The sequence below is a fragment of the Zingiber officinale genome, chromosome 11B, assembly GCF_018446385.1.
Source record: "Zingiber officinale cultivar Zhangliang chromosome 11B, Zo_v1.1, whole genome shotgun sequence".
In the NCBI taxonomy this organism is placed as follows: Eukaryota; Viridiplantae; Streptophyta; class Magnoliopsida; order Zingiberales; family Zingiberaceae; genus Zingiber; species Zingiber officinale.
In genome coordinates this window covers 26,778,969-26,799,152 of record NC_056007.1, presented here as the reverse complement: position 1 = coordinate 26,799,152, position 20,184 = coordinate 26,778,969, and the positions used below count along the sequence as shown (strand labels likewise).

At 40.4% G+C, this 20,184-nt stretch overlaps 1 protein-coding gene and 1 non-coding gene across 2 annotated transcripts; both read left to right on the top strand.

The window, feature by feature from the left end:
• The first annotated feature begins 420 nt into the window (after window positions 1-420).
• LOC122034830 (U-box domain-containing protein 14-like) lies at window positions 421-2,695 on the top strand. The gene is made up of 3 exons (XM_042594184.1): window positions 421-997; window positions 1,060-1,959; window positions 2,315-2,695. Exons 1-2 carry the CDS (start codon window positions 504-506, stop codon window positions 1,943-1,945), a joined length of 1,380 nt encoding a protein of 459 aa, XP_042450118.1. The 5' UTR covers window positions 421-503; the 3' UTR covers window positions 1,946-1,959; window positions 2,315-2,695.
• A 16,689-nt stretch (window positions 2,696-19,384) lies between these two features.
• Window positions 19,385-19,490, top strand: LOC122035496. Its single transcript, XR_006127045.1, has one exon. It is a non-coding gene; the product is annotated as a small nucleolar RNA R71 (small nucleolar RNA).
• The last annotated feature ends 694 nt before the right edge of the window (window positions 19,491-20,184 follow it).

Here is a 20,184-nt window from a genome sequence, read left to right as displayed (position 1 = left end):
ATTTTAACATTTATAATTTGGTTAAATCGAATAATATATTAATTAAATATTTTTTATTTAAAAATATAATTAATTAAATAAAATATGTAATTAATTAAGCAAAATCTAAATTTAATTAATTTATTTTTAAAATTCAATTAATTTGATCAAAATTAAATTAACTGATATTTAATTGATTTGAATCATTCAGTTTTCATATAAAAATTTAATTAATTCAATTGGTTAAAAAAAATAATTTATTTAATTTTCAAATTATCCGATTTTTAATTTGTTTAATTTTTAATTTAAAGGATCAGTTTAATTTTAACCGTATGCTCGGCACTAAATTTACCGAGTACCAAATCCGCTGCTTCAAGGTTGTTTTCTGTTTCTTGTTCTTTGTTTTCCCCAAAGTGTAAAAAGTGGAGCTATATCTCCAGCTTCCCTTCCACCTCTTCCTGCCTTTTCTCACGCTCTGCCTTCTCCGACACTCTCCCTCTCTCTATATGTGACGCCCCACCATCATGGCCAAATGCTCTCAACCAGCCGGCTTCCGCCTCTGGCCCTCCTCCTTCTCTCCTGCCCTACTCCCCCGCCGCCTTCTCGAGGCCGTAACCTGCGGCGCTTCCCGCGCCAGGGAGGACCACAATGGATCGCTCGCCCTCCGCCCCTTTCCCGGTAGGCCAGGCCGCCTCATCGAGCTGCTTCAGGAGGATGCCTCCGAGTCGAGCTCAGATGAGGCTGCTGACGCCGAGGCGCAGCTCAAGATCGAAGCTTTCGAGGAGCTTCAGGGCGTGGTGGCCCGGCTACAGCTAGACGGAAGAAATGCCGGCGGAGATGGGAGGGGTGAGGCAGCGGCGGAGGCGCGGAGGCTCGCGAAGGATGAACCTGAGGCCAGGGAGACGCTCGCGATGCTGGGGGCCATTCCGCCTCTGGTCGCGTTGCTCGACTCCGACGATTCCAACGCGCTAATCGATGCCCTCTACGCTCTTCTCAATCTCGGCATCGGAAACGAGCTGTGAGTCAAGGCCGTCCTACACATAATCACATCGGATTTCTGACTTTCTGTTGCGATTTCAGGAACAAGGCGGCGATCGTGAAGGCAGGGGCTGTTCACAAGATGCTAAGCTTGATCGATTCTGGTTCCTACCAGGCGGTCTCCGAAGCAATCGTCGCCAATTTTCTCGGCCTCAGCGCGTTGGATTCGAACAAACCCTTGATTGGTGCCTTAGGTGCGATCCCGTTCTTGATATCCGCAGTCCGAAGCCGCGACAGCAGCTCGACGGCGAAGCAAGATTCGCTCCGAGCCTTGTTCAACCTCTCCCTTGCCTCCGCCAACCTACCATTCCTCATCGACGACGGTCTCGTCCCCGCTCTCCTCGATTCGGTCGGCGACATGGAAGTAAGCGAGCGCGCCCTCGCAGTGCTCTCCAACCTCGTGTTCTCCGGTGAGGGGAGGCGAGCCGTGGCCCACTGCAACGATGCGTTTGCGGTCCTCGTCGACGTCCTTTGGTGGAGCGACGCCGCCGCGTGCCAGGAAAAGGCTGCCTACGTGCTCATGGTCATGGCGCACAAAGGGCATGTGAGCAGGGCCGCCATGATAGGTGCCGGAGCCATATCCGCCCTCCTGGAGCTCACCCTCTTGGGCACCCCGCTCGCGCAGAAACGCGCATCGCGGCTGCTGGAGATCCTGACCGCCCACAAAGGGAAGGGGGCGTTGGAAGAAGTCAGCAGCTCCTGCATCTCGTCGGTGTCGGCGCCGCAGTGCGCGGCTGTCTCGGCCCACCTGGACACCGACGAGGGAATGAGCGAGGAGAAAAAAGCGGTCAAGGTCTTGGTGCAGCAGAGTCTGCAGAGCAACATGCGAATGATCGTGCGAAGGGCGAATCTTCCACAAGATTTCGCGCCGTCCGACCGTCTCCTCGCGCTCACCGCCAACTGCACCTCCAAAAGCTTGCCATTTTAGGAAGAAGAAGACGGGTAGCGCCATTTTGTTGTCCTCAATTTTTTGCTTCTCTTTCGTCGTTTTCTCTCCCAAAACTCCCATTCCTTCTCGTCCCATCACTATCCTCTCTGCTTCCAAATCGATTCTTTTTTTCTTTTCTGAACTTTTCTCCCAATTCGAGGCGTTGTTTCTTTCCCTGTCATTCACGAGTTTGTGGTCTTCCAGATGAAATATCAACCATAAAATTGCATATTTTCCTGTTCTTCGTTCTCTCCAAAGATCACATCTTTCCACACAAATTTCATCTTGCTTCGGACATAGAAATTATCTAGAGAAGAACAGCACTCCCCATTTCTTCTGCTAATGGAAACCATGTGTTTGTGGTTGCAGGAAGAAGAAGAAGAACCAAAAGACTCCATCTTTCTGCCCCTCCTTCGTGGATTGGAATATTGTAAAGCTAAAATTTCAGCCACTTCCCTGTTTGCTTCTTTTGTTTGCGTCTCGCCCGAGGAGAAGATAAAAGTCAATGTAAATCGCAGTATATGAAAAAGTGGCCTGTTCAAAGCTCAGATCCTCCTTCTTCGCCGTGCAATAATTGAACGAATTCGATTATTGTTGTTTTTAGATGTTGGAGCCATAGATTTAGATAGAGTCCATGTGAGAATTGGATGCTTCTAATTAAATAATCTGCTGCTGAGCTGCAGGGATCTATAGTTCTGTATTCTTATCGGTGTTGTTAGCGATAAAAAATGGTCCGACAGCCATCTATCATTTTTCTCGTGAAAAGTTTGGGGCGAACTGTAGTCACTCTTCTCGGGTTCGGACAAGAAAAATTACCTTGAAACCTCAAATGATTGGTTCTGATAATTCCCCGGACGGACGTGGCGCAGTAGTAAAATCATTCAACACCCATGATTCTAATCTCAATGACAGTCCAAAATATTTTCCTCCTATTAAATGAACACTTTGAGAAGTTGATTTTTAGATATGGATTTGTTTATGCTTTCGGATTTACTACGATTTAAAAGAAAGCCGTCCGCTAACAGGATTAATAATTGAGCTCAGCTCAGACAGTTAGATTATATATAACAAAAGTAGAATTCACCTTGATTAAGTTTTTCTTTTTATTTTGATAATCAAGTTTTGTCCGACTAATTTAAGAGATAGATAGCTTTTTCTTTAATTTATTTATCGGATAAATTTAGAACGCAACTAATACATGTTTAGAAATCAACCATCAAGATATTTTTGTACTTTATCACTGCACCCGCACCAAGCTCAATTTTCTACTTACACAGTTGAACTACTCATCCATCACCGTCCAAATGTCATAGTACTTCATATACACATTAAATATAAATATGATCCTAACTTAACCTCGTTCTAAATGTCAAAACCATGATCGATGCAAGTTAACAAGGGCGTAATCGTAATATACTAATTCCAAAGCAGGAAGGATCATCCTGTTCGTACAATCATGCCCTTGAGATTGGGATCGATCGTGATTTTAGTGATTTAAACAAAGAGTTTAAGTTAAAACGATAATTTACCAAAAGACATACGTAGAAATTTAAATTTATCAAAAGACGTACGGTATTTTGATATTTATCAAAAAAACATACTTTTTTAAATGCATCTCCTATTTTACCCTCCTGACCATTTGACTTTTTCTACTATTTTTTTTTCTTTACTTTATTTCTCTTTCTTCTCTTTTTTTATGGGCAGAACATATGAATAACATTAGTCAATTTTTTAACAACATTTTAATACATTTGAAGAAGCAAAAATAAACAATGAATAGCATATTTGAACTCCTTGTAATTTCAGAAATCCACTGGAACTAAAATAAGTGTAATCGGAGCTCTCTAGGTCGATTAGTGAGTTTCGATCAAAACCATTGACAATAATCATGCACTGCAAAAAATGTCATGCAAAATCATTGTGTATGAGTGCAATATCAGAAATACATAGGAACTGAAATGGGTACAATCGGAACTCCCTAGGTCCATCAGTGGGTTTCGGTCAAAACCCACTGATGCACCTAGAGAGCTTCGATTGAACTCATTTTAGTTCCTATAGATTTCTGATGTTTCAAGGAGTTCAAATATGGTGTTCATTATTTATCTAGACTTTTCATAGATGTTAATATGTAAAATCAAAAAATCGATAAAAAAATCTCACGTTGGGCCTGATATGGACTCATATCAGGCCCAACGTGGGCCTGATACAAAACCAATATTCTTCCATCACATATTCCTCTAAATTTCTTTACCTGATTCAATAATTCCATGAGGATACGCTGAACTTCCCTGTCAGCTCCAGTTTGTGCATCAAAGCGTGCAGTAGCAATAGCATCAACCTCATCAATAAATATGATTGCCGGTGCATTTTCTTTAGCAAGACGAAAAACATCCCACACCATCCTTGGTCCCTGAGGCAAATAATGTCTTAAAATATGAATTTGCATATATATATTTGCAGGAGTTGGAGGGAAAAAAATATAAAAATAAAATAGCAAGAATCCTGATATTTTCATTAAACAACTAGATGACATCAATATGATGAGGATACGCTGAACTTCCCTGTCAGCTCCAGTTTCAATAATTCTTCCATCACATATTCCTCTAAATTTCTTTACCTGATTCAATAATTCCATGAGGATACGCTGAACTTCCCTGTCAGCTCCAGTTTGTGCATCAAAGCGTGCAGTAGCAATAGCATCAACCTCATCAATAAATATGATTACCGGTGCATTTTCTTTAGCAAGACGAAAAACATCCCACACCATCCTTGGTCCCTGAGGCAAATAATGTCTTAAAATATGAATTTGCATATATATATTTGCAGGAGTTGGAGGGAAAAAAATATAAAAATAAAATAGCAAGAATCCTGATATTTTCATTAAACAACTAGATGACATCAATATGATGAAATGTCAGAGCCATAGACAATAATCATTATGTAAAACAAACATTTTTCACATCAAGGCTTGGCTATAGAAACAAGTGTCTTGAACTGAAGGTCAAATAAACACCAAAAAATATTATAAGCCACATATTAGGAGTAAGTATTCAGTACATGAAGCATTTTTACAGTGCCAACCCATGAGATGCTAGCAAAGAGGCCAATGCCTAATGACTAGGTTAGTGGTGTTGATGAAAATTGGACCTGATATGGAATCATATCAGGTCCACATTGGGCCTGATATGATTCCATATCAGGCCCACGTTGGGCCTAATATGAGTCCATATCAGGCCCAACGTGGAGTTTTTTGTTGATTTTTTATTTTTGCATGTTAACATCTATGAAAAACTGAAATAAATAATGAATATCATATTTGAACTCCTTACAACATCAGAAATCCATAGGAACTGAAATGGATACAATCGGAGCTCCCTAGGTCCATAAGTGGGGTTCGGTCAAAACCCACTGATGGACCTAGAGAGCTCCGATTGAACCCATTTCAGTTCCTATAGATTTTTGATGTTGCAAGGAGTTCAAATATGGTGTCCATTATTTATTTCGACTTTTCATAGATATTAACATATAAAATCAAAGAATCGACAAAAAAACCTCACGTTGGGCCTGATATGGACTCATATCAGGCCCAACGTGGGCCTGATATGGAATGATATTAGGCCCAACGTGGGTATTTTTGCCGATTCTTTGATTTTTCATGTTAACATCTATGAAAAGTTGAAATAAATAATGAACACCATATCTGAACTCATTGCAACATCAGAAATCCATAGAAACTGAAATGAGTTCAATCGGATATCTCTAGGTCCATCAGTGGATTTTGACCGAAACTCACTAATCGACCTAAAAAGCTCCGATTACACTCATTTTAGTTCTAGTGGATTTATGAAATTACAAGGAGTTCAAATATGCTATTCATTGTTTATTTTTGCTTCTTCAAATATATTAAAATATTGTTAAAAAATTGACTAATGTTATTCATATGTTCTGCCCATAAAAAAAGAGAAGAGAGAGAGAGAGAAATATAGTGAAGAAAAGAAAACGGTAGAAAAAGTCAAATTATCAAACGGGTAAAATAAGAAATGCATTTTAAAAAGTACGTTCTTTGGTAAATACCAAAGTAACGTACGCCTTTTGGTAAATTTAAATCTCTATGTGCACCCTTTGGTAAATTGCCGAAGTTAAAATCATTTCTTGGTTGAGCTTTAGCCTAAAAGAACTATCCAAAGCCCAAAATATGGGTCTTTTATAGTCTCTCACAACTCACATGCAAAGAGTTCTACCTTTGTGACTTCTTATATGCCAAGTATCTAGTTGATTTTAATTTATCAGGACTCCTAATCTATTATAAGATCTTTCCTTCGGGTCTTCCTTGTCTATCAAACCCTGTTGGACTTTCATATCTGCTAGTATTTGTTGGACTTCTCCTTTGGTAAATATCTAATCAATCTCGATCCATGTGGTCTTTCACCATTTGTCAATGCTTGTTAGACTTTTTTCTATCAAATATTCAATCAACCTCAACGCATTTTGTTACGACACGTATGAGTTAGAGGGGTGAATAATTTCATTCGCTTCTTCTTCTTGATGCGCAGAGGAAACTTAAAGTAAAAATACTCCACAATGTTAACACTTGGATTTTGTTGGATACAAACAATCTGTTGACGGAGATATACAAGGAATTAGCTGAATTTCAATTGCTATGAATTAAATTCAACTTATAGTTGTGATTGTTAGGAACTAGGGCGCTAAACATGCGAAAACGCAGCGTAAAACATCTAGTTCCTTTCCAGAAGATCCATGCGAAAGGAAGCCATATACTAAGTACTAATTCTTCTACATGAGAAAGTTATACCTTTGCTACATGCCCTTCGCAATTCTGACAGTAACATTTCTTTAAATGCTGATCTCAGCACGATCAGTACGTCCGCACCTCTACAGTATCCACACGAACACGTTCTCCGTCCGTCTCACAAACTCACAACTTGGAGAAGAAACAACCTTCGTTGTGCTAGCAACTCTACAAGGTTGTTTTTGGCCAAGAGAAGAAAAGGAAGAAGAGCAAAACCAAGAAGAGCACACTCACCCAAAAGGTCACTTCATCTATATAAGGTGACTTCACAAAAGGGTTACTTTACCAAATAGGTTACTTCACCAAAAAGGTTATTTTACCAAAAAGGTTACTTTTCCTAAAGGTTACTTTTACAAATGACTTTTGTATTCATCCAATGAATACAAAATACTTTTGTCTCTTGATCTTCCTTTTGATTAATGATATATTAATCTCTATTAATATTCATTAATCTTAATGGGTTAGATTTAGAATATTGGATTAACCATTAACCCAATAAGCCATTAACCCAATAAACCAATGAGTCTAACCCATTACTCAATAAGTCTAATCCGAATTCATTCGAGTCTAACTCAATGTGTATAATTCGGATTAAACTTAACCCCATAATCCATCTCCAAGTCAACATGTTCTTTGTGTATGACCCAATAGGCTCTCGTAACGTTGGCAATGTATCTAAAACCATTTAGATACATAAGCAATGAGTGACATCTAGCAAGACATCATTGCTACCCAAGTGACGAGAAGGTCAAGATCTGACCTAACTTGTCCGTGGCTATTGTTAGTTAGAGCCCTAGAGCCAATCATTTGATGATTGTATTATGGACTTGTTGTATCATATTCTTATATAAATAAAGACATTTGTTTTGGTTATTATACTTACTTGTATTGATGCCAAATAAACTAAGTATAATAGCGTCCTTGAGTAGAAGGTTCTCACCTATATCAATCGGTTAGTTGAACCGATAGTGAGATGATATAGGGAACACTACTCTTAATTATTCCTAGTCGAGTATTAACATTCAGGGACAATGTTAATGCAATAAGACTAGCATATAGGTCAACTAGATGACTTGATCTCACAAGTCATGGATATAGAGATATCAAGTTGACACATGGGTATGTATTGGAGAATGTATACTGAATGACCCACCATGAGAAAGTATCATGGATCGTTATATGAGTGTCATATACTTTCTCATGTGGCTATTAGTATGACTACTAGTCCTTAGACCTGAAGTCACCATGGTTCCCTACATAAGGAGTTATGTACTTTGGTTTCGTAAACGTCACCCGTAACTGGGTGGACTATAAAGGCGATTACTTGGTATGTAACGAATTATGCAGAGGGATGTGAGTGATGTAGATGGGATCTATCCCTCCTATATGACGGGAGAGACATCGATATTCTTGATAGAGTGAGACCACGAAGTGCATAGCCATGCCCAAATAAGTCAATATGAGATATTGAGCTCATTTGATTTAGTGAGTCTACTTGGAGTTAAGATTTAGATTGGTCAGAGGATGACACGGTCTATGCCTCACATTGATCAATCTAGATGTCTAGGATAGAAGGACACTTGTCATATATTGTGAGGAGTCACAATTAGTAGTCACAAGGTGATGTTGGATCTCAACATTCTTGTAACTTGGGTAGTAATGATGTGTTGCTAGATACCGCTCATTACTTATGCTCCTAAATGGGTTTAGGGTATTGCCAACGTTACAAGAACCTATAGGGTCACACACTAAGGACAATTAGATGGAGATTAGCTTCATATAATGAACCAAGAGGATTAGATTCATGTGATGAATCAAATTGGATTAAGAGTAATCCTAATTGGGCTAATTGAGTTGGACTCAAGTTGATTCATATGTTCAATGAGTCTAATTTAGATTATGACTCATTGAATCAATTTAATTAAATGAATTAGATTCATTATATTAAATTGGCTTGAATTAAATGGTTGGATTAGATCAACCATGAGAGAGATTAAGTCAAGTTTGACTTGACTTGAGAGGAAGAGGAAGAGTCAAGTTTGACTTGACTTTATGCCACATCATTTGTGACTTAGCATTAAGTGGCCAATGATGATGTGATGTGCCACATCATCATAGTTAACACATGATTGTGCCACCTAATGGAAGTTACATCTTCTCCTTTGCTTTAATGTGGCCGGCCACCTTAATGAGAGGAGTTACACTTGGTGTGGCTGACCACTCAAAATGAATGGAATTCATTTTTTTTCATTCAAGGCTCATTCTATCATCTTCTTCCTCAAGCTCTCCTCAAGCTCTCCCTCTCCTCTCTTGGCCGAACACCCTAGGTGCTAGCACACCTTTGTTTGGTCCCCTCCACCTATTTTTGTTCGTGTGGATACTTCTAGAGGGTTGTCTACTTTGACAATCTTGAGATCCGGCTAACCGTTGAACTAGCGGGATAGCAAAGGGCATCGCATCGAGGGTAACACTCTTATCTAGTGTAGATCTAGACTTTTGAAACTCGTACACATATTTTGTTTTTATTTTTCTTCACATGGATCCGGTTGCGGGGGTTTCGGGGTTTCCGCGATGCGAAAATGCGGTTTTCGCGGCCCGAAAAACCCAACAGTGGTATCAGAGCCACGTGCGAAGACTTGTACGAGTTTAGTTTGTATTTTTATGAAAAATATAGATTCTGTAACATTCTGTAATTTTAAGTATTTTATGGTTTTTATGGGTAATTTTCTCGTAGAAGCGAAGCACAAGTGTTTCGACACTTGTAGGCTTCGACTACCGAGAAGATTTTTCTGAAACGGCAACGTTTCGCCCCAAAAATTTTTGGGACAGTGGGCTAATGCACTGTAGGATCGCTAAGGAACCCTCGCGATGGTTAGATCGCAGGTAGGGGCGGTGCCCCTGGCCCCGCAAGGGGATTCTTTCCGCGATTGCGCTCGAAAACCGCTAAACGGGACTGCCAGGAAATTTTACTCGTAAAAATTATAAAAATTAGTATTAAAATTATAGAAAATTATGGAAATTACATAATTTAGAATTATGTATAATTTGTGATAGTCATGGCCCCAAAAGACCCAATTGGATTGGTATATTTGTGTTGTAATTCATATTACGGCCTGTGCGCCGTCATTTGATTGTGTGTGCTGTATATTTGATACGCGACCTGCGCGTCGTGCCTTTCTCCATTTATTCTTGTTGTAAATTAGTTTAGACTCGAATGTAACTCGAGTTTTAAAATTGTAATGTACAAAATTGGAGCGGTGGAAGGTCCACTCGAGACGGAGTTACGAGGAGGGCGCGAGCAACACAAGGTGGTCAAAGTGAGGAGCTTGAGAAGCTGTTGACCTTAGGTTGACCATCCGATCTTCTCATTGGCTTCAGAAGATCGTAGTAGGGCCATGACTAATCACAAATAAATTTAATTAATTGCTTGTGTGTATGTGATGCATGATTAGTAATTAATTAGTGCCTAACGATTAGATTAGATCTAAGTCATGCACATGATGCACCCCACGATTAGATTAGATCTAAATTGAGTATATGATACGCATCATCATTTAGATTAGATCTAAATCATGTCAACTCTAATGCCTACCATGCCGTGATACCTATCACTACCTCGATCACATGTGTTGTTGAATCTGCCAAAGCAGGGCAACACATATTATCTTGGTAGGGTACGGAGGGACAATCTTGGTCCCGCTTATCAATGCATGGGCGAGTACAAACTCAATTAGATTGAGTATTCCTAGTTAACTCAGTTGGATCGAGTATAACTATAGGCATTCTTCCAATGGTTAGAAAGATAGGACATAAATCACATTTATATTAATTCTTGGGCGTATTAGCCAAAGCTAACTCAAGTTTTAATATAACTGCGGATAATGATCCTATAAACAAGAGTTTCATAGAGATGTAATTGGTAAATCGTTACCTACCGATTATACTAAATCTTGGGCGTATTAGCCAAAGCTAACTCAAGGGTTAGTATGATGTGGATCTTGTCCCACATGAATTATAGAATTCAGTGGGAGCATCATTTAGTTAAAGGCCTAATTAAATGATTTAAAAGAATATGATATTTATTTTCTGTATTTTTCTGTTGTAGATAACCATGACGTCGAATACGAACACCTTCTCTCTGCGTTCTGTTCTTGAGAAGGACAAGATCAACGGAGCAAATTTCCTGGACTGGTACAGGAACTTGAGAATAGTTCTCACCTAGGAACGTAAATTGTACGTTCTGGAGCAGCCCATTCCGGAGGCTCCTCCTGCCAATGCCCCACGAGCTGACAAAGATGCTTATAAGAAGCATCAAGATGACGCATTAGATGTGTCCTGTCTAATGCTCGCGACCATGAACTCTGAGCTTCAGAAGCAATACGAGTTGATGGGCGCTTACGATATGGTTGAACATCTTCGTCAACTGTATCAAGGACAAGCGCGTCATGAGAGATTTGAGATCTCAAGGGCACTATTTCAGTGAAAGATGTCAGATGGGGCTCCCGTAGGCCCATATGTACTCAAAATGATTGGGTACATAGAAAACCTACAGAGGTTGGGATTCCCGCTTGGCCAAGAGCTGGCCACTGACCTGATCTTGCAATCCTTGCCGGATAGCTATAGTCAATTCGTTCTAAATTACAATATGAACGAGATTGACAAGCCACTGCCCGAGTCACTTAGCATGTTAAGAACTGCTGAGCTGAACCTTAAGAAGGCTAAGCCCCACTCTGATCTGATTGTTCAGAAACACAAGGGCAAGGGCAAGCCCAAAGGCAAGGGAAAGTCCCAAGCCAAGGGCAAAGGCAAGGAACTGAAGCCTAAAGGAGGGGTCGCCAAGGATGCTACCTGCTGGCACTGGAAGAGGAACTGCAAGGTGTACCTGGAAGATCTTAAGAAGAAACGAAATGAGACTTCCACTTCAGGTATATATGTTATAGAAGTCAATCTATCTATTTCTTCATCATGGGTATTAGAAACCGGATGTGCATCTCACATTTGTACTAATGTGCAGGCGCTGAGAAATAGTAGGGCATTGGCGAAGGGTGAGGTGGACCTATGCGTAGGCAATGGAGCACGAGTTGCTGCTGTTGCTGTTGGGGCTTATTTTCTATCTCTGCCCTCTGGGCTTGTATTAGAGTTGGATGATTGTTGTTATGTGCCTGCATTAACTAAGAACATAATTTCAGTTTCTTGTTTGGACAAGAAAGGTTTCTCTTTTATAATTAAGGACAAATGTTGTTATGTTTATTTAAAAGATATGTTCTATTGTAGTGCACCTCTGATGAACGGACTCTACATTCTAGACCTTGAAAGCCCTATCTATAACATAAATACCAAGAGGTTCAAGTCAAATGACTTGAATCAAACCTATCTCTGGCACTGTCGCTTAGGTCATATAAATGACAAGCGCTTATCCCAGCTCCATAAGGATGGTTTGCTGGACTCATTTGATTTTGAATCTTATGAGACGTGCGAGTCATGCCTATAGGCAAGATGACCAAGACTCCCTTTAGTGGGCACAGCGAAAGAGCGACTGATTTGTTAGGACTTATACATAGTGATGTATGTGGCCCTTTCAATGTCACTGCTAGAGGCGGTTATAGGTACTTCATTACATTTACTGATGACTTCAGTAGATATGGTTATGTGTACTTGATGACACATAAGTCTGAATCCTTTGAAAAGTTCAAAGAATTCAAGAATGAAGTACAGAATCAGCTTGGCAAGAGTATTAAGATACTTCGATCAGATCGAGGTGGAGAATACCTTAGCTATGAGTTTCGTGACTATCTAGCTGAGTGTGAGATTCTATCCCAACTCACTCCTCCTGGAACACCACAATGGAATGTGTTGGTGCAACCTTAGGTTAAGGTTGACCTGGTTGACCCGACTCGAGTTGACCTGACTCGAGGTATATTTTGATGTTTGACAAGAATAGAGAAGTTGTATTTTGATGTTTGACAAGAATAGGAACTTGGGAGTGTGGGTGCAACCTTTGGTCAAGGTTGACCTAGTTGACCCGACTTGAGTTGACCTGATTCGGGAAAAGTCCAAGTATGGAGACTTGGCACGGGAAAAGTCCAAGTATGGAGACTTGGCACGGAAAAGTCCAAGTATGGAGACTTGGCACGGAAAAGTCCAAGTATAGAGACTTGGCACGGAAAAGTCCAAGCAGGGAGCTTGGCACGGGGAAAAGTCCAAGTATGGAAGCTTGGCATGGGAAGTCAGAGAGGGCTCGGTAGCTCGTTCTCTGAACTGGATGGAGTCGGAGAGGGATCGGTAGCTCGTTCTCCGGACTAGGTCAGAGAGGGCTCGGGAGCTCGTTCTCTGGACCGGATGAAGTCAGAGAGGGCTCGGTAGCTCGTTCTCCAGACTAGGTCAGAGAGGGCTCGGGAGCTCGTTCTCTGGACCGGACGTGGAAGTCGGAGAGGGCTCAGTAGCTCGTTCTCCGGACTAGGTCAGAGAGGGCTCGGGAGCTCGTTCTCTGGACTGGACGAAGTCGGAGAGGGCTCGGTAGCTCGTTCTCCGGACTAGGTCAAAGAGGGCTCGGGAGCTCGTTCTCTGGACCGGACGAAGTCGGAGAGGGCTCGGTAGCTCGTTCTCCGGACTAGGTCAGAGAGGGCTCGGTAGCTCGTTCTCTGGACCAGATGAGGAAGTCGGAGAGGGCTCGGTAGCTCGTTCTCTGGACTAGATCAGAGAGGGCTCGGTAGCTCGTTCTCTAGACCGGGAAGGCTTTAGGTTTAAGGCTGGGAAATTGGATCGGTCAGCAGACCGATCCAGTGATACTATGGGTTATCTGATCGGTCTGGTGACCGATCAGTAACCAAACAGTGGCTCACTGTATGGTATCTGATCGGTCACCAGACCGATCAGGAAATGATCAGGAAGCGATGTTATCTGAGGAAGCGAGGGGATTCAGAGAAGGGGGGATCGGTCTGTGGACCGATCCACCTGTATCCTAATCGGTCCACAGATCGATCAGGGATACAGGACCGATGCCTGATCGGTCTGTGGACCGATCAGGATGGAACCTGATCGGTCCAGGCTTAGCCGTTGTGACTCAATGACTAGATTTCTGGATTCTTCTTTGTCTTCCGAAGATGCAGGATATAAGGCCGCTACAGTAGAAGAAGGAAAAACAACGCTTGCTGACTACGGTTCTTGCTCCTGCGATCTGAGCTTTGTTGAGCTCTCCACTCCTGAAGCTTCGTGTGAGCTTCCATCGGCTGGTTTTCTAGCTGTTGTTGTTGGATCCGTGAAGTTGCTGCTTCATCAACGGACTCCAGTAAACAACGAGAAGACAAGCAAACTTGGTAGGGTGTTTTTACATTCATATTGTCCATTGTTTCTTGCTCTATTCTTTGTACTCCATTATTGCTGTTGCAAAAGGAATTGTGGTGAGGTTTCTCCACCCAGAAGGAGTTCTTGTTAGCCAGTTTTTCGGGGTCTCATCCACCGACGGATTGATAGGCTTCGTCCACCTTACGGACACGTCGAGGAGTAGGAGTATCATCTCCGAACCTCGTTACATCATCGTGTTTGAGGTTCGATCTTCTCCACTTTCGTTTCTACATTGTATTTCCGCTGTGCTAAACTAAATTGTAGGAAGAAACGATAATTTGAGGTCGGCTATTCACACCCCCCCTCTCTAGCCGCTATCCGAAGGTCCTAACAAGTGGTATCAGAGCGAGGTCACTCTTCGTCGGATTAACACCCGGGGGAGCACGAGCTAGAGAATGGATCAACTTGGAGAAGACGTCACGATTCCACCCTTCTACGATCGCGACGACTTCGCGTTTTGGAAGGTAAGAATGAAGTATTTTCTTATGACTAACCTAGTGAATTGGAATTATGTATGAGTAGGTTTTACTCCTCCGGTGGATAAAAAGGGAGAACCTCTCGAGAAGAAGAAGTGGACGAAGGAACAAATCCACCAATCCACAATCAACGACGAGGTAACGAAAATCCTTAAATTTTCATTACCTAATGATATCTTGTGTAAGATAGGTGGATACAACGATGCCAAGGAGTTGTGGAACAACTTGGCTAAGTTCCATGAGGAGAGCTCCAATTCAAGTCATGAAGAGGAGTCAAGTGAGCCAAGTAGCTCACATCATGGAGGTATGGAATTAGAAGTTGAGGGATACTCAACATATAAGGAAGAAGAGGAGGAGAGTTCTTGTTCGCTCTCCGCAAGTGTACGAAAATGTCGCAAGTAATATAAAAGATTATCGTATCCACAGGGACTGGAATAAGCACTAGAAATGTCTCAATGTGAATTAGCCAAACAACTATCCAATCGTTTCAAAAGCAAAGTAAGGTAAACAAATCTAATATTAAAGATCAACAAACAAGAGTTTAGTGTTTTGGGTTATGATAAAGGGAGATTCTAGGAGTTTCGGTTTCTTTGTAGGATTTCTCGAATGTAAATGGTTCACCAATTCTTATCCCTCAATTGCCAAACATGTAGAAAGTTGCCGGTTCTCTATTGCAATAGACAACCGGCTAAGGACTGAGAAATGTATCTAAATAGGATTAATTAGACATGAACCTATGTTTTCCTTACACAGAAGTGCACCTATTACTATGCCTTCCTCGGATATCAACGTAGAAGCCCACGACTTATCAATCTATCAAGATACAAGAAACTAATCACAAAATCCATCCTACTCTCTTGAATATTCCTATTTCCTCTTCAAGATTGTCTCTCAAACGTCCTTACACGGGCTTAGACCTGTCACGTGGATCCCTCGGATGATCGAGTGAGAGTTTATCTTTACCAAGTCCATAAGAAATTCAAACAATTAATCAAGAATGAGAATTAAGCACGAATCATCTTTAATCATTCAAGATCTAATTGATACAAGCAAGATAATGTCATTGAAACAAGAGAATGGCAAATCCATAAGAGATTACATCAATCCATCATACAAATACTCCCTTCATCCTAGAATACAAGATCTACTCCATGAATCGAGGAAGAAAATCCGAAGAAATAGAGAATACAAGCATTCCTTAAATCCCCAATCCAAGAAACCAAGAAAAGGGGGAAAGAGAAAACTTATCTACGAAGAAACTTCGTCTTCGGATCCAATCCTCGCTCCGGAGTCGGAATCGAACTCCCCTCGAATCACCCAGAAATCCTCCCAAGAATGGGAGGAAACCACCAAATCTTGCCTTCTCCCAAAGGGGGAGAGATCCCCTTTCAATTCATGAAGGAGGGTTTAAATAGAGGAGGTAATCGGGTGCCACACGGCCCCATGACACGGCCGTGTGAGATTCACACGGCCATGTCTAGTTCCTTCTCTGCCAAAGCTGCACGGTCGTGTGACTCCACAAGGCCAGGACCCTTCTGTTCTCTGGAAATGCTACACGGCCGTGTGGTGCACACGGCCACCACCTGCTTGGCCTCTGGAAAACTCACACGGCCGTGTAGATCTACACGGCCATGTCCTCCTCTTCTGTTGGTGCCAAACTCCACACGGCCCGAGCTCCATACCAGTGCAGGGCCGTGTGAGGTACACGGCCCGGTGCTTTCTCCCTTTGTTTCCTCCAATGCTTGCCCAAGGATGTAGATTCTTCACCAAATCGACTCCTGTGTACAGAAAATGCACAAAAAGTAGATCTCCGAACCAAAAGAGTAAATATGCTAAAAGGAAGGCTGGAAGTATAAAAATGCATAGATCAAGCATGCTCAAAATATGTAAATGTGCGTAAAAACATGCATAAAAGAGTATATAATCTACGCACATCACACCCCCAGACTTAAACCTTTGCTTGTCCTCAAGCAAAATGCTGTAGTCTAAATTCATATGTTCTACAACACATTCATAAAACCCAGTGCACTTTCCTAACTCTATCAAAAAGTTTCATTAACAAGCATGATCATGGAAACAAGTAAAGTATGGTTCAAGCATAAGAATCTTGTGCACAGTGTAAAAGTAACTCAACACCCTTCAAGTTTCAATCCGTGCCCTAGTCAAGTCGTCATCAAATTTAAATTCCTAATGTTTCCAGTGAAAGACAAGTAACCAGTGATAGGCACTTACTCACCATTCACTTGGTTCATATTTCTCAACTAACCCAAGGTCTCAAAGGTGTGCTCAATCTCAAGAGAAGCTAAGCAGTCATTTCCCCAGTAACCTAACTCGGTCTCAAAGGGGTGACTTGCTAGATTCCACTCATGACAACTATTTTTTATATCCTTTTTTTTTATAAGTGTTTGCATTGTGCAAAACTTATTCACAAATGCACTTTTAGCACACATGTTGGGATATTTTGATTTTTCCAAATGAGCTTTAATGATTTGAGCCTCATCCAGTAACCAAAATGAAAGTTGAGAAATCACCATGGAAACCAAGTACTAAGCAAACAAGATGAATCATGACTATTTCAATGACATCAACTATTCAAGCATCAAACACAAGTGTAGTGAAGATAAAATCCTTAAGGTTGAACCAAAACTAAAACTCATCACCATAAGATTCCTCGCTTATTAATGCTTCCCAAGATAGAAAAAAAAAACTACACAAAGTTTACTACTAGCATCATTCGAACATCATGAATCAAGACAATAATCGTGCTAACATTTCACTTGAATCCAAGAAAGCATATAAATGAAGATTTGATGTTCTCAAGATGTATGCCACAAAAAATCAAAACAAAATGCAAGACATAAGCAAAAACAAAAACAAACAAAGCAAATCAAATGCATCTAATGCATCCCCCCAGACTTAAATTTTTCATTGCCCCAATGAAAACTAAAAACAATGTGGAGGAGATTTTAAGAGAAGTTACCAAGTGATGAGCTCTAAATGGTTGACATTCATGTTTTTAAAGATACTCCTCCATCCAATACTCACATTCCTCCACAACTTTGAATTCTACAACAATAAGATAGACAAGAAAAATTAAGTAGAGGATACATGTTTATTATAAAGAGAGAACTAAAGACATAAAAGAAAATAAGGAAAATGAACTTGGGTTGCCTCCCAAGAAGCGCTTGTTTAAGGTCATTAGCTCGACCACCTCATTAGATTCATCTAAATCTTGCTCTTGGAGGGGTAAGATACTTTAGAACCCTCCTACCAAGGGCTCTTATTATGGAGGGAGCTTTCATCAAAGGAGCTACAAAGTAAAGTATAACTCTCTCCATCTTCGTCTTCTTGGAAATTTTTTCAGGTGGTCGAAGACGGTTCAGATTGAGCTTCCAATTATTGGCCCATGTGAAATCTACACATCCAAAAGAAAAACAAATCTCCCACAAGAATGTTATATAGTATAGAGCTAGAACCATATCAAGATAAGATGAATAAGTAATAAAAACTGAATCACATCCAACAAAGTCAATTATAGGTACCTCCATAAAGTTTTCCAAAAGATCACAAGAAATACAATCCTTACTTTGATGAGAAATACCTGAAACTTCTAAACATGTAGATGTGACTTCCTCTGAATCAAATGATGGTTCTGGCTCTAGCTTAGTTGTTGATGATATCAATGATGGTGATTCTTGAGACTCTACTAGCTCTGTATAAGTCCCTACACATTGTTCCACAACATGATCAATTCTTAAAACCTCTAAGGGTTGTCTTGACAAAGGTGGTGATCCTTGAGATGCTGCTTCCATAACACAGCTCCCTACACATTCTTCCATATCATCATCATCAACACATACATCAAAAAATAAACCAACATCTGTGTCCTCAATAGGAGAATCAATAACAAGAGGATCAATAACTTCACTTGCAGTTTTAAGTTGATCTACCACATCACATTCATCATCTGAAAATTCAATGTCACTATAACACCTTATAAAATTTTGAGGTAGATCTGAAAACTTATTTACCACTACATTATCAATAAAATCCTCATCTGAAAAATCTTCATCTTCATATATATTTAAAAATCTACACTCAACCATATTAGTGTCACAGGATTTGCCGAAGTCTTTATTTTCATTGACCCCCACTAACCTTCGTGGAAAAGGAACCCTTAGTGAAGGTCCTGGGAAAGACTGAACTCCCTTTTTCCCAAATTCCCTTTGAGCTTTTGGAGGAGGTCCAACTTGCTTATCTAATGTTGGTGTGATTAATCGTTGAGGGAAAGGTACTTGTGGCTTTTGGGAACTTCCTAGAGAAATTGAACTAAGTTCTTGTGATCTTCTATTATTCTTCTCCTCAATTCTAAACATGTCATTCTTCAGAAGTTCTTCATGATTTTTGCCACTTCTCAACCCAACATCATCACACTTTTCATTAGATCTTGACTGTGTAGGAGGGGGATCTTCTTTAAACCATTTTGAAACAATACTATCAAGCTTTGCCCCCAAATGTTTGAACTCCTCACTTTGTGACTTGTGAATTTCAACATTTTTAGGTGGTTGAATTTCATTTTGTTTGACAGGCTCTCTTACATTTATGGCTTGCACTTCTTGAATATCTGAGGGAAATTCCATCAAACTTTTGTTCGACCATTCATGGAGGTTCAATGTCACTTGATCAATTAACGAATAAGCTTCATCTACACTTTTGTCCATAAAAGAACCTCCAGCTGATGAATCCAATAAAGTCTTGTCTGAGAAAGAAATTCCCCCATAGAATATGTGCAAAATCAACCATTTTTCAAAACCATGATGAGGGCACTGTCTTTGAAGGCTCTTGAATCTATCCCATGCTTCAAATAATGATTCTCCATATGCCTGAGAAAAATTTGTTATGCAATTCCTCATATACACCGTTCTACTTGGAGGGAAAAAATGATTCAGAAATTACTTCTCCAATTGTTCCCAACTTGTGATGCTTTGAGGACAGAGAGAATATAGCTAAGTCCTTGCTTTATCCTTGATACTGAAAGGAAATGCCATCAATCGAATTGCATTTGCTGACACTCCTTCACATTTCACCATATCACAAATCTCTAAAAATGTTTCAAGATGCAGATAAGGACTTTCTGATACTTCTCCTCCAAATTTGTGACCTTGTATCATAAAAATTAACTCTGGGTCTAGTTGGAAACTTTCTGCTTCAATTTGAGGTTGCACAATGGGAGACAAAAATCTTGCAGAAATTGGTGTAGAAAAATTTCTCACGGGCCTGCTTGACATGTTAGTGCTCATGGATATTCAAGAAAAAATTATAAAATGAAGAATCAAAGACAAGAAATAAAATGCAATATGAAAAGCAAGAAAGAAAATGTAGAATTTAAATTGCAAGAAAGAAAGTGCATAATGAAAACAAGAAAGAAAAGATAAATTCATACGCTACAGATTGCAAGATATGTTTACAAAAGAAAATAAGAAAGAAACAAGATCAAAAGAGAAAACAGAGAAAAGTTAGATTAGAGTACTAGAAATCAAGAATGCAAAGTTAGAATTAGAATTAGAATTGCAACAAAAAGAATTGTCAAGAATGTTATTCAAGAAAGG

Excerpts from the sequence above, each read along its gene's own strand:
- LOC122034830 (XM_042594184.1), top strand. The coding sequence starts at position 504 with ATGGCCAAATGCTCTCAACCAGCCGGCTTCCGCCTCTGGCCCTCCTCC. Across the intron at positions 998-1,059 it reads CTCGGCATCGGAAACGAGCT|GAACAAGGCGGCGATCGTGA; the intron begins GTGAGTCAAGGC and ends TTGCGATTTCAG.